Source organism: Cynocephalus volans, chromosome 5 (genome assembly GCF_027409185.1).
Source record: "Cynocephalus volans isolate mCynVol1 chromosome 5, mCynVol1.pri, whole genome shotgun sequence".
Lineage (NCBI taxonomy): Eukaryota > Metazoa > Chordata > Mammalia > Dermoptera > Cynocephalidae > Cynocephalus > Cynocephalus volans.
In genome coordinates this window covers 120,582,220-120,596,257 of record NC_084464.1, presented here as the reverse complement: position 1 = coordinate 120,596,257, position 14,038 = coordinate 120,582,220, and the positions used below count along the sequence as shown (strand labels likewise).

Genomic DNA, 14,038 nt, shown 5'->3' with positions numbered 1-14,038 from the left:
TTCTTGGCGCTGTCTTTTATGTATATTTGCCTATTACAACTCAGAAAAGTTCCATAACCAATGAGAACTACTGCTTTTCTCCCTGCCCCATTTCTGATAACCCTGATGATCCAGAAATCTTCCTACTTGCAATAAGTGGGAGGCAATAAGATAGTTCTGGGACTTCCTTAAGACATCTGATGGGCTCTTTCAACCATCCCTTTAACTTCTCTCCTTGGTATTTAAGGCCATTGCTTGTCTTATTTAATGTTTCTATCCTACCATTTTCTATACCCTATTAATCTAGCTCTTTACCTGCTCGTCATGAAAAGCTATATGCTTCCTTTCCCTTTTTGCTTTATCTCCTGTGCTTCCCCACATTAACCCAGAGTGTATGCACAAATGTGTGCATACCCACCCCCAAGTGAGCATACATCTGCACAAACATAAGCGCCACCTGTCCGCTCTTAAATCTCCCCCAAGAGACCTAACTCAGTCGCTCTTTTTTATTCCCACAGTTACCTATATATCACTTAATTTATTCTCTACTTATATGTTGGTTTATACTGTTTTATGTTGCATGTTTTATGTTTGTATTATTTTCTGTGGCTGACTTGCCTTAGCTCCTTGATATCAAGGATCTTATTTTTCCTTGTTGTACCTCTCTTATAGCCCGTACCACATTGGTAAACATGTAGTAAGTGTTCATTAAGTCTTAAAACCATATCCTGTGGAGCAGAAAAGTACCTCCGAAACTATCTCATCTAGTGTTCTCATTTTGCAAAAGAGAAAACTAGAGCAGTGAAGTGACCCATCTTCATTATGTTGGAACTGGTGAGCAGCAAACCCTAAACTAGAACCCAGGCTCCTGACTCCCAGTTCAGTGTGCCTGTTACCAGGCAACCTTGACCATGGCTTATGCTCAGGGAATATGCAGGACGAGTTCCAGTGGTAGGTTGCCACTCATATGGATAGTGGTGATATGCCAGCCCTGAGCAACAGCCTGAGATTCTCCCCAGAATTACTCCCCATTTTGCATCTTGTGCTCTTAACTTTATAAAATCTTCCCCATTTGGGAGCTAGGGAATGGAATCAGAATCCTCCCTCGGGGAAAAAAACAAAAATCTGGATGCAATTTTGTGTTATACCTCTCGCTGTGTAACAGAGATGCAAAAAGATTACTCAAAGTAACGTGAATGAGATGAGAAGCCTGAAGGGACTGCACCTCAGTAACTCCTCTATTAGGAGAAACTGGGTACAGCCCTGAGTCGGTTTTTGCTTCCATTTTTGTTGTAAAGACAAGGAAATTACAAGAAAAGAAAAGATGGTTAATCAGTCATAGTAAGAACATAAAGAAATTGGCTATGTAACAATCTTCATCCAAGCATGCATGGTTCAAAATAGTTTAAACAATATACTATCAAAAAAGTCATAAATTTAAGCTATGTGACATGCAAAAGAAACAGTAAGATAATCATTAAAGTGCCTGACTTCTTGAGAAATGCAAAGAAACAGCCTAGAGCAAAATGTGGAACAACCCCCATGTACTAACTAATCTAGCAGAAACGTCCTTGGATATCTTAATTCACATCCCATCATTTCAGTTTTGTTGTATTAAGGGTTATTGCCCTCAGAACAATCCCTGTTTTGCTTCTGTTCTCTTGTTCATATTAAAGGCTTTAGACCTGTGTGAGTTTCCTTCTCACAAAATCTTCTAGTGAACCCATTATATTAGCAATCAGTGTATACAATCCCTTACCTAAACAGTGATTAGAATTGATTCGGTGGGCTCTTGCCCCCTAGCTGTAGGCTCTTGCCTCCTATATGAGGACTTTTGTCCCATACATGCATTACCTAAAAACCCTATACTAAAAATCAACTGAGAATCAACATATACTTGATTAGAATTGATTCATTGAGCTTTTACCCCCTAGCTTTAGGCTCTTGCCTCCTATGTGAGGACTTTTGTCCCATACATGCATTACCTAAAAACCCTATCTAATAATCAAATAGGAATCAAGATTTCTAACCCTCTACAGTTTTATTCATTCATTTATCAACCTTTATTCATTTTGACTAGGGGAAAGTATAAAAGCAACCTCTTTCTTAAATTTCACTACCTGTTAATTTTTTCATGAAAAAAATCTTTTAAATGCTAGATAAATCTAAAGCATCTATTCAGTAGAGCATTCTGCATTTAGATTTTTTAATTATACTTAGAATTTTTTTCCTTCGTTTAAAGTTTGTGCTTTTACACATTAGTAAACTCAATTCTAAGGAACTGTTATAGTGATTCTTCTTAGTTATAACTCATGGTTATGGGCAGGTTAGCATGCATATCCTTTTCATTTTGAAGAAACAAATTGGGAAGATCTTTGTGCTTTAATTTTTCAGGAAAATGAATAACATTCTCTTCATCTAATTACCAGAAGGCTAAAAGATGAATTATTATATTGAATCACAGGGAAGAAAAGCTATACAATTGACAGTTTAATAAAATGTATAACTTTTAAAACAGGAAATTCATAATGCAATTTGACAAATACAACAAACAATTTTTTTAATTAAAAAAACCTTCAGTTTTAGGTTTTGATCAATTAGAGAGAGAATGGGAAGGTTAGAAAGCGGTAGTGAAAGAAAGATGCATGTATGCACACACATGAGAGATCCACAGGGGAGTTTCCCTTTGGATGGAAAGGATTTACACATACGTGATGTGGAAGAAAGCTGGTGTTCACTTGGCTGTAGCTGTCAGCAACCATCCCACATCATAGCATTTAACTGGAAGTAGGGCCTCTCTGAACCTCAGTTTTCTCATCTGTATACCAGGATTATGGAACTAGATGACTTTTGATGTCCCTTCTATCTCTAAATTTCTGCTGGATTAACTATTTTTACATATCTTTATTCTAATACTTAAGCCTTTCTAGGTCCACTCTATATTGAAAAACTAGAGTAGCTTAATAAGTACTTATTGGTTGAGTGATCGAATTTGACCTATATTATGTGCAAGTTAATCAACCCAGCTAACAGTATATGGATTATTTCAGTTATTCTCAGGCAAAGATATGTATCATATCTGTGGCATCTTGTGCTGAAAGCTTTATGTAGTGAAAATGAGTAATAGATAAACTCTGCTTATACTAATGGAGAATTAGTGTTTGATCTTTTAACAGTGAAATTTTCAACATGGGATTAGAAGAAGGGCTTTGATATTGATTGTGCATTTCAACCTAAAGCATGTCTGAACTGGAAATGCTTCTTTCCAGAGCTATTTGTTCTTATTCATTTCTTCTTTCCTTACTCTTTATTTTGGCATGTATGTATTCTCATACAGTTCTTCAGGGAACTGCAAACCAGAAAGGCAAAGAAAGCCATACATCTTATTTACAGGCTGTCTAATCCTATTTGTAAGGGTAAAGTAGAAAGATAAATGTGTTTATTTGATAGATTTTAAAGTCTGAAGTTTTTAAAACATTGATCAAAAACAGCAAAAGACTGTGATGATGTTACTTAAGCATAATGAAAAGATACATTCTGATGTACTTGTTTTGAAATTCTTAACTTTAGGCTATAAAAGTTCTTATTAAAGTTATTTGTTAGTTATATGCTTGAAAGATTATTTTAGAATATTTTACCGCCTTCTTTCAGCAAGTTATATTAGTTTTGACTTTTGCTATGAATGCAATCAGAATCTCTATAATGCAAAATCATTTTGAAGATTCTTGTTAGATCATAAGATGTCTACCCATCTCAAACTGATTGCTTAGTTGTACAAAAACCCTATTTTCTTTTAATGGTCATTTAAAAAAAAAAAGAAAATGTCTTCTGTTATCAGCAGGGATTATATTTATTGAACTATCATTTCTTCATATTGCCCATTTAACTTTATAAAATCCTTCCCATCAAATATAAGTACCAACAAACCCTGGAAACTAAGATTGACTAAGAATTGGGTGGCAAATTTACACTTCCTATTTTTATAAAAAATTATATTAATTTTTCCTTCTTGCCAGTCACTAAAAATTTTAATACTAGTTTTCTGGCTTCTGAGTACTAGTTTTTCTAGTGATAAATCGAAAGTAGAAATTATCAGCCCTGCCTACTCCCATTTTACCAGGGAAACTGAGAACCAAAAAAGTTAAGCAACCTGCCCAGGCCCCACACTGAAGCAGTGATAAAAACAATCCTCAGAGCCAGGTCCTTGCGCTTTCCAGCAAGCCTGTCCTCATTTGAAGGAGCACTGAAGTGCCATTTAGTGTATTTTTTGTAATAATTTGCTTTTCAGCACGTCATCCAAGACGTGTGAGTTAAAACATAATTGCCCTTTAGAATGATTTGTGACATGTCTCCTTTATTCTTTTAACAATATTAATTTTATAAGCAAGTTTTATGACATGCTAACCATTTTAGGTAGAAAGATGTTCTCTTTTAGAATCTGGATTCCTCCTCCAGGTAACCTCTCTTCAGATCTCAGGAGGAAGTAACATACCAAACAGTGAGAATTGAATTTGATTTAGGCTCATATATGATTTTACTTAAAGCGTCTTCATGGGTTAATTAATGTTCTTATCCAAGATTATTTTGTAATTGTGCCCAAGGTTATTTGCAGACAGTAGCAACTAGTGAAATAGGGTGGAGCACCTTTCAAACACTGCAGTATCAATGGCTTCTCGTTACAGTGTCCAAGTATGTTAATTAATCTTTGCTTGCTTCATTCATTTATTAAATGAACATTTATTGAGTACCAGCTGGTTTGCTGGATACCGGGTATATACACAGCAAGGAACAAGACAAGAGTCATGCCCTCATTAAGCTTATACCTGGTCGGGTTGTCAAACAATAAACAAGCAAACACATAAGATAATCAGGATGTGATAAATAACAGCACAGAAATAAACAAGCTGATATGATGAGTGATAAATGAAGAAGGTGGTGATGTTAGGAAAAGACCTCTGTTAGGAGGGGATATTTAAACAGATTCCCACAGGTAAGAATGAGCCCTGCAGGCATGCAGAGAGCTAGGAAAAGAGCACTGCAGGCAGAGGGAACACTGCAAAACCCTGAAATGAGAGAGGGCCACTGTTTCCTACTTGCTGGCTGAGAGTATAAATATCTTCACACCTACTACCAGGAACACTGTGGTGACATCAAGAAATTTAAATACAGAATAACTTAATCTGGATTGTATATATGTAATAGGCAAGGAAGGAGAAATTGAGGTCTTTTTCTATACTTTTAGAAAGAAAGAAAATTATTGGGGGATACAAGAGAACAAGAAAACATTTAGAAATCTGTTTCTTGCCTTCTATAATCAAACACTCCTTTGTGTCATAGCATTTGTCAATGTGGGAGTTCATCGAAGGCAAAAGTCTTGGCCTGGACTTGAGACTTGACCTGGGCCTTGAAGAATGGATGAATTTGGATTAGCCAAAAGGAGGCAGAAGAAGGTGTTTCAAAATGAGAGAACTGGACTGTGTAAACAACGATGCTAAGATGGACTGAATTTCAGTGAATGTTTGAGACCATGAAGACTCAAAAGCTCGAGTCAGAGTGGTCTTTGAGGAAACAAGATAATAGATAGGTGTGGTTCATAGTTGTTGAAAAGTCAGTAGAGCCGTTTTGACCTGATGTTTTTAGACAACAGAGAGAATCATGGTTTTTTCAACAAGAAAGTTGTATGGTAAAAGGAGAAAATCGGTAATACAGATACAGATTAATGGAAACAAGGAAAAATCACAGGAAGCTAGATTGGAGGACCTTTTTTAATCATACATTTCATTGTGCCTGGCGATGAGAACATGACCTATGCTCATATCAAGAAATGAACTGTATACAAGATATTTCAGAAGAATTAACAATGATACTTGGTGACTGAAGATCAATAAATCAAAAATCAAAAAGCCTGCCCTCTTAAGTCCAAGACACTGACAAAAAATGTCAGTGATGAAACTCGGGAAGTTTGCCTGGGATATGAAATGATTGATTCCATGTTGGACATGTTAAGTTTTAGAAGATACGAAGACACCCAAGCTGTGATGTGTGCACACTAGTAAAAGTACAGAACTAAAGCTAAATCTGAAAGTCTATTTCGGGAATGCGGATAGGTGATGAAAACTGAGGGCATTGAGCGTGTTTGTGTATGTAAGGGAGGGAGGCGGAGGAGAATAACTCTTCTCTCTCCCTCTCACACACACAGAGAGAGAGAGAGAGAGAGAGAATATGAACCTGAGTAAGTAGAAGGTACCAAAACAGCAGTTGGATAAAAGCCAAGACAAGAATTTCAGGCAGTAAACAGGGAAAGTTCTTAGGGAAATACCATTATCATCATGATCACCATAAAAATTACAGCTATCCTTTTAGAGTGATTACTATGTGTCCTAAGGTCTTTAAATATAATAACTTCTTTATTTCTTTCCACACCTTTAAAAAGTAAATGCTCTTATCTCCATTTTATAGATGAGGAAGCTTAGGCACAAAAAGATTAAGCACCTTGCTCAAGATTACCCAGCTTGAAGAAACAGAGCCGAGTTTCAAACACAGGCACTGTGCCTTCAAAGCCTGAGCCCTTAACTCCCATGCCATATGGTTATATCTAAAATGGTATTTTAATTACATAGTTTGACTTCTATTTTATGTAAGTTGTTGAAAAGGAGTTAATTAACAGTTTAAAAAGTTGGGTGGAAACCAGAATGTCAACAGATGTCTGTGCAGTGATTGGATAAAACCTTAACAACAGAAGGCAACCTGGAATTCTCTAGGGTAAGGTAGATGAAGGAAAGGAAAAGTACACCCTTAGATCTATTTTTTTCTTTCTCCACTCCTTCCATATACTTGTTAACACAGGAAATTGTCCACTTTGACAGTAGTTTTAATAATTTGTAGAAAAAATGGCACCTTTGTTTTTTAGCACTTTCTGTATACTGCAAATATATGTCTTTATTTGATTACAAGGAATGTCAGTTTATCTAAATTGTCAACCAAAGTTTTATATTGAAACTCATTTCTTTCCTAACTTTCATCACTAAGTGTAAGTTAGGCTTCAAAAGAGTAGGGTTTCGGAAGTAGCCTCAACATTGGTATTATGGGATTATCGTTAGTCTGGGGGTGCAAGTGCCTGGATTTCTCTGTGGGGAGGGTTAGATTTTAGAGCAGGAGTTACGGACTGGAGCTCTTCCATCTGGAGAAGACAAATGTGACTTCTTAGACAAACACTGTAATGAACGGCTCCCCCAGTGGCTGAGAGAGGACTTTGCTTCCATTCTCCATGCTCAGTGCTCTTTCATCCTTCTTGCTTCTCCCTTGTTGAGGAGGAGGCAGAAGGAAAAAAGTAAGTCCCTGGCCACCACTCTCAGTCACACAGTTTCAAGGAGAAGAGATGAGGCACCTGCTTGGTGCCACAGCTGTTGCAGGGAAAGCTATAGCAGTTCTTCCTTGAATGAGTAAGTTAGTACTTTTCTTTGGACCTAAAAATGTGAATGGATGTCATCTAATTAATCTTCCTAAAGCACAGTTCTGCTCAATTGAATTGGCTGTTCAAAGACTCATTTTTTAAAAAATTCCCATTTTAAAAGAATAAAATTTTTAGCCTTGCATTTATAACCTTCCGTGATTTTGGCCCATGCTGTGTTGCCTGATCTTATTTACCAGTATTCACCTTTTTTATCAGGCAAGCTACCCTATTCCTTGATTGTTTATTGGCGGCTGGCCAGTACAGGGATCAAGCCCTGGACTTCGATGTTGTCAGCACCACACTCTATAATCAACTGAGCTAACCGGTCAGCCCTCTATTCCCTATTTATTCTCAGGCACCCACCTGCCTCTGTCTGTGCTTACACTGATCCCTCAAGGATGCTCCGTTTACTTCTCCAACTCTAGTCTCTAGCATTCATAGCCCTAGTTAAATGCTGCATACAATCCTCATCTAAATGGTGTCTCACCATACAGCCTTGCTGAACTCATCTGAATACCTATAGGATTTCATCTCCAGCTCTCATGTTGTCTGTGTTCTTGATATTTATGTGCGTATATTATCTCTCCTACAAAACTCTGGGCAGAATCTGTACCCGACTTAACTTTTTATCTTTCATGTCACCTATACGTAACATCAGAGAAAGTGAAAGCTGAAAGGGTCTGAGAGGACATGTAGATTACTTGTGATAATAAGTCTTTTTAAAACTTCTCCCTTCTCTGTGCCCTAGTGAGTACTGTGCTGAAGGTGGGATAGGACCAGATCTTCTGATTCTCAGTCCAGGAATTATCCTCCAGCAATAGTGTTTCTCCCCTTGGCTTCCACATTTGAAATCCCCTGGCACTGCCTGTAATGTTTTAAAAATTCTGATCCAGGAGCCCCAAACCATAAAAGTTAGAATCTCAGTATTCTACACATCAGTAGTATTAAAAATCTCCTCACGTGATTTTATTGTGTTACCAAGACTGGGAACAGTTACCCCACAGCATGATGGCCCCTGGACCATTCTTAATTTAATAGGTAATTCTGTTAGAGAAACTGTATTTTTCACATAAAGAAAATTTTAAAGTAAAGAAGTGCTAAATATGAGATAACAGTATAGTACATTTTGTTTTGCTTGCAACAGTAGCTTACTTAACTGTTTAACTTTTCAGATATTTCGAAAGAAAGCTGTGGAACTTGGGGTAAAATTGCTACCTGCATTTCATACTCCCTCTGGAATACCTTGGGCATTGCTGAATATGAAAAGGTAAAACTCTTCATTTTCAACAACATATTTTAAGGTGAAATATTCAAGATTATGGCCTGACAATTAGACACTAGATAGATAATTACTTGTATGATGCCGCCAACTGACTAACTCGATTGGGAGTCTTGGGGTCTGTCCTTGTGTTGGAAACTATTAGCTTTTCAGTGTTCCATGATAGCATGACCCCAACAGAGTCATGGCAAGCCAGATATGATTTAAAGTTTTCACTATTTCATGGTGATGGTACATCAGTGATACTGTCTCCCTCCATAAATCCTAAGAGCATCCCATTATCTTCGAAGTTGACATCAAAGCATTTCACTTCCGAGGAAGTAAATTCCTAAGAGCACTTACTTTAGCTAAGCTTGTGGTCAGAGATACTGCAGAGAGAAAACACTTGGACTAATCAGACTTCCCATGCAAGGAGCTGGTGTAACTGAGACTGGGAGCACTGAGGCTGCCCATCCCACAGTTGTAAGGAGAGAAGGGAACTGATCCACTGACCCAGATCTATCCAACCTTCTCATCCCCTTTGGGTGGAGAACCTGGGTATGCCAAGTCCATGAGAACATGGCCCCAGTAAAAAGCCTGGACTGAACAGACTTTCTGATGTTCTCCCAGGGAGTAGTTTGAATTTTCCTAACAGCTTAAGTATTTCATTAATAAATGATTTGTCTTAAGCTTCCTTCTTAATTCCTTCCTCCCCATAAGTTATTAACTGCATATGTGCCTCTTTGTGATAATAATGATGATGGTGATGATAGCTATTACTGTCATCATAAAATGTAATAGGCTCTTGTATTAGTCTGTTATCTGTTGCTTATAACAAAATACACAGGGCCGAGCCTGTGGTGCACTCGGGAGGGTGCGGCGCTGGGAGCGCGGCGACGCTCCCAGCGGCCGCAGGTTCGGATCCTATATAGGAATGGCCGGTGCACTCACTGGCTGAGTGCCGGTCACGAAAAAGAAAAAAAAAAAAAATACACAGAACTGGGTATTTTATAAGAAAACAAAATTTATTGCTTACAGTTTCTGAGGCTGGGAATTCCAAAGTCCAGGGAACACAGCTGGTGAAGGCCTTGGTGACAGTGATGGCAGGGTATCACATTGCAAAAATGGTGGAGCAGAGAGAAAGAAAGACAGACTCTCCTCTTCTTTTAAAGCCCTAAGAACCACACCCCTGACCACCATTTTTAATCCATTCACTACTGCACAGTCCTACAATCCAATCACCTCTTCGAGGCTCCACCTTTCAGTTACCATAATAGGATTTCCCATGCTCTTAACAGTCACAATGGGGGCCAAGTTTCTAATATGTAAAACTTGGGGGACACAATTCAAGCTTCAGTGAGTTTTGGGGGGACATAATTCAATCCACTACAGCATTTCACATGTATTACCATATATAATTCTCATAACAACCCAATAAGGTCAATAGTGTTGTTATCTTCATTTTACTAATAGGGAACTCAAGTCACATAGAGATTAAGTAATTAGCCTAACATCATACAGTAAGTAAATGGTAGAGCTAGAATATGTGCTTAGATGATTATACACACATTGATGCATATGCAAGAATGAAACAAATATCTTGTTTTACAAACATCAAGTGGATATACAGGATGGTTTGGCAGGATTAGTGCACATTTCTTCTTTAATATTTATATTAGTTACATTCTGTCCTAAAATTAATCATGAAAATATTATGAAATTAATCAGTTTGATTTTCTTTTTCCTTTAATAAATTCATCAAATGTCATGCTTTGTTTTAATTTGTATGTTATATGTCTGTACCTTGAAATAATCCTTTGCCTGTCTGTAAGTGTGTCCAAGTTTGGGTGTGTTTGGGGTGTGGAGCAGAGGTGTTGAGCAGTGGGATGGAGAGAGTCCATACCAATGAGCCATATTAAATTGAGGTTGTTCTGTATTGTATAATGTGATATCTCAGGATCTGTTTTTCCCTTTGGGGGTCCTAAGTATTCCTGTGTCTGCTTGAAGATCATAATGTATGCTGCAGAGTCTTAAGACAGAAATGGGTCTGAGTCTGGCTTGGAGGCAGCTTGGTGTTTGTTTGGAGACCCATGAGTTTTTCATTTGGCTCATACAGACCTTCTATATTACCTTCCATATCTTCAGATTTTGTATTTAGAGACAGTAGTCGGACCAAGATACTCCTTTTTTACCTAAAATAAGATCTGGTCACAAAAACACTCTGCACGATTAACACATTTTTCCCCTACCTGCCCTCTGAGAAAAATGATATGGACATAGTAGTACACTAATTGGTTATCAAGAGACCTGGTTCTAGGTCTTTTACAGCTACTTGAGGTTTGTCTTTGGAGCAATCATTTGAACTCTCCATGCTTATTTGTAAATTGGAAGGTAGGCTAGTTCAGTAGTTCTCTTATGAACCTTTTCGAGTTTGCAGACCACTTTAAGATTCTGATGAAACATGGCCCTCCCTCATAAAATGCATATTCCTGAGTACATGGATTTTTATGCAATTTCTAAAAGCTAACAGTACTGTGGAAGCCCTGCTAGGACCTAAGAACCCCAGGTTTAAAATCCTGGAGTCGATGATCATTTCAGCCTTCTGTGGAGCTAGTTCCTATTGCTTCCTGGAAGGTAGTGAAATTAGATAAAGGCCTGCTGAACTGAGAGGGATGTGGGCCTCTGTCTTTGCAAATTTGAGTCAATGATTATAAGATGCTGATATCATCAATTAGTCCTGGCCTCTCTTGAAATAAGCATAAGAAATTGGATTATTTTGAAGTGTATTTGGCTTTACTTAGTGTTTATTTCTAACAGCCAAGTGGATTTTTCCTCAGTTAAATCTATCCTTGGTATACAGTGGTGATATTTTTCAGTACATAAAGGAATACTTAACTATAAATACTGAATCCTCTACTATCTTTCATATCTATACCTGTCAAGAATTCATTAACTGGGGCATTCACATTTTTATAAAACCTTATTTTGCACAGTATTTTACATTAGAACTTTTTGTTTAATTTCAGAGATACAGGAAAATTATATATGGTGGAAAATAATGTGTCATTTTCATTTATGTATTTTCTGATGTTTTCAAGTTAAACTAGAGGAAATTAGGTAACCATTTGGCAGCTTTTAGGAACACTTTTAATTTCTTCCTGGCAACTTGCATGAACTTTTTATTATATATTTCATCTACTCTCAGTTCCATTTACTAAATAGAGTGACTTACCGAAATTCACACAATAATCATTGGCAAAATTAATAGAATATCAGTTCACTAAAATTCCTCCTGCCCCTTTGCACAATCAAGTATGCTCATTGAATCCAGTTTCCTTCCAACTGTGAAGCTGATTTATCATCTTATAAAATCTCCTGTAGGGGAAGAAAATGACATTTCATATTTATCTACAATATTACTTTCAAGGATGTCACCCATATATATATGTGGTTTCCTCTGAATCTCTGTATTTTCACTGGCACGGAGCTTCTTTCTAATTTTTGAAGGCTGTCACCAGCAGAAATTTCAAAGGAGAAGAGAAAAAATGTGTCTGGCAAAATCATATTTTCTTAATTACCTTCTCAGAATGTTTGAGAGTATTTGTAGAAGGATGCCCAAGAGAAAAAAAGTGCTTGAGGATGCTTTTTAAAATAGCCGTGTATTCACTATTGACTGACTTTGAAACTCTTGGCAAGAATTATGATTGGAGAGGCACTGAATACGCTGGCTGTAATGTCCTTCTGCTCTTCCCTCTCAGTTTTGGAAATAGTCGTGACTGCTGCTCTTTCAACATCTATATGTTGACTAAAAATGAACTCATTGGTATTATCTGTTCACATTCCTCTGGTTTTCAGGATATTGCCTAAAGATAATTGGTTTCTTTACCTTTTCTTTGTCAGAAATAAGCATTTATTTGAGTCCATGCTGTGACGAAGGTTCTGTGCTAAGTCCGGGGAAGACTTTCTGCTTCTTTTCACTTTATTCAAGAAGATAACAGACATGTTCTTTACCTCAGGGGATTCACAGCCTGGTTGATAAAGCAGAATGTATATTTTTTAAGGTTACACTCACACAGGTAATTGAAAAATAGAAGACAGTCTGTGCCAAGGAGGCATAATAAGTATTCACTAGGTTGAGCCTTTTCTTTTTTTCTTTTCTTTTAACATTTACTTGTACATATTTGTGGGTACAGTGTGTTGTTTCAATACATGCATATATCGCACAGTGATTCACTTAGGATAGACAGCATAGTTTTGTACCCATTAAAGCCAGCAATATTTTGAATTGGGAAGGTTTATGTATTTGGAGTCAAAACATCAGCTGAAAATACATTGAGAACCTAAGTAATTTACTAATATGCTAAATTAGAAACTCTGTCCCAAAATCTGTTCAGAAAAAAATATTTTTAAATTGTCTTTTCTGTCACAACTATAATAAATTCTTAATTCAAGAGCTGCAATATTAAGTGGTAAGTTAATTGGAATTGTGACTTAATAGCAAGCAGTCTTTTGATAACCTAGGTGTTGCACACAGTACCAGACTAGACTGATGTGCTTGCCTCACCAATACAGTTGTAGAATAAGAATGCTTAAGCCACATAACATCTCTGCTAAAAGAAAACCATTGCCTTTCTAACAGATTAGACTTTGGGAGAACTCAATTTCTCTAATGTGAAAATGTCAAAGCCTCTTGTCTGATCATGTTATTACTATGAACAAGAGGCCCTATGCGTTTTTTTTCTCTAACCCAAAGCAGAAAATTCACCTCTGTGGTTTGTAAAATCAAACATTTCACCATTTCCATATTCCTAGGTTTAATTGAAGCCTAGGTAGAGTAGACTTACTAGATTTTGGGTTTATCTAAAGTGTGTTCTTAATTTAAAATAATGTACTTAATGTTTCCATTATGCATTTCTATCACAGGACATACAGTCTGGGCATTCCTAATAATTATTCTGTCTTTCTTGATAAATGAGTGAGTTTTAGCTATATACTATATTATCACTTCTCTTTGTGGATTTTTCTGAACTGACACTTACCTGGTGGTTATATTAAGTTAGTATATGTGTCTACAGCATGTGCTTTTACTGCACACCGTCAAGGGGTTTGCTGGGGAACGGCTGATCTCCATTCAGACTGTCATTAGTCGCAAGGGGATGAATGAAGCATAGCTCCCTCGTCTGTTTGTATTTCCTGCTTTGTAAAGCTTCATTCTCTGGCTATTCTAATCACCTGACAAAAATGCATACTATGTCGTTAGTTACATTGCCATTTGTACTGTTATAATTTAATTCTAAATTGGTTTGCTTTAACTGAAATAGGGTCTTAATTAAGAATAGTAGATAGCT

At 37.0% G+C, this 14,038-nt stretch overlaps 1 protein-coding gene across 1 annotated transcript in view; it reads left to right on the top strand.

The window, feature by feature from the left end:
• Positions 1 to 14,038, top strand: part of MAN1A1 (mannosidase alpha class 1A member 1) — a 155,836-nt gene that overhangs the window by 84,161 nt on the left and 57,637 nt on the right. Inside the window, exon 5 of the mRNA XM_063098401.1 lies at positions 8,605 to 8,699. Coding sequence (XP_062954471.1) covers positions 8,605 to 8,699 — 95 coding nt within the window. The remainder of the gene's footprint in view (positions 1 to 8,604; positions 8,700 to 14,038) is intronic.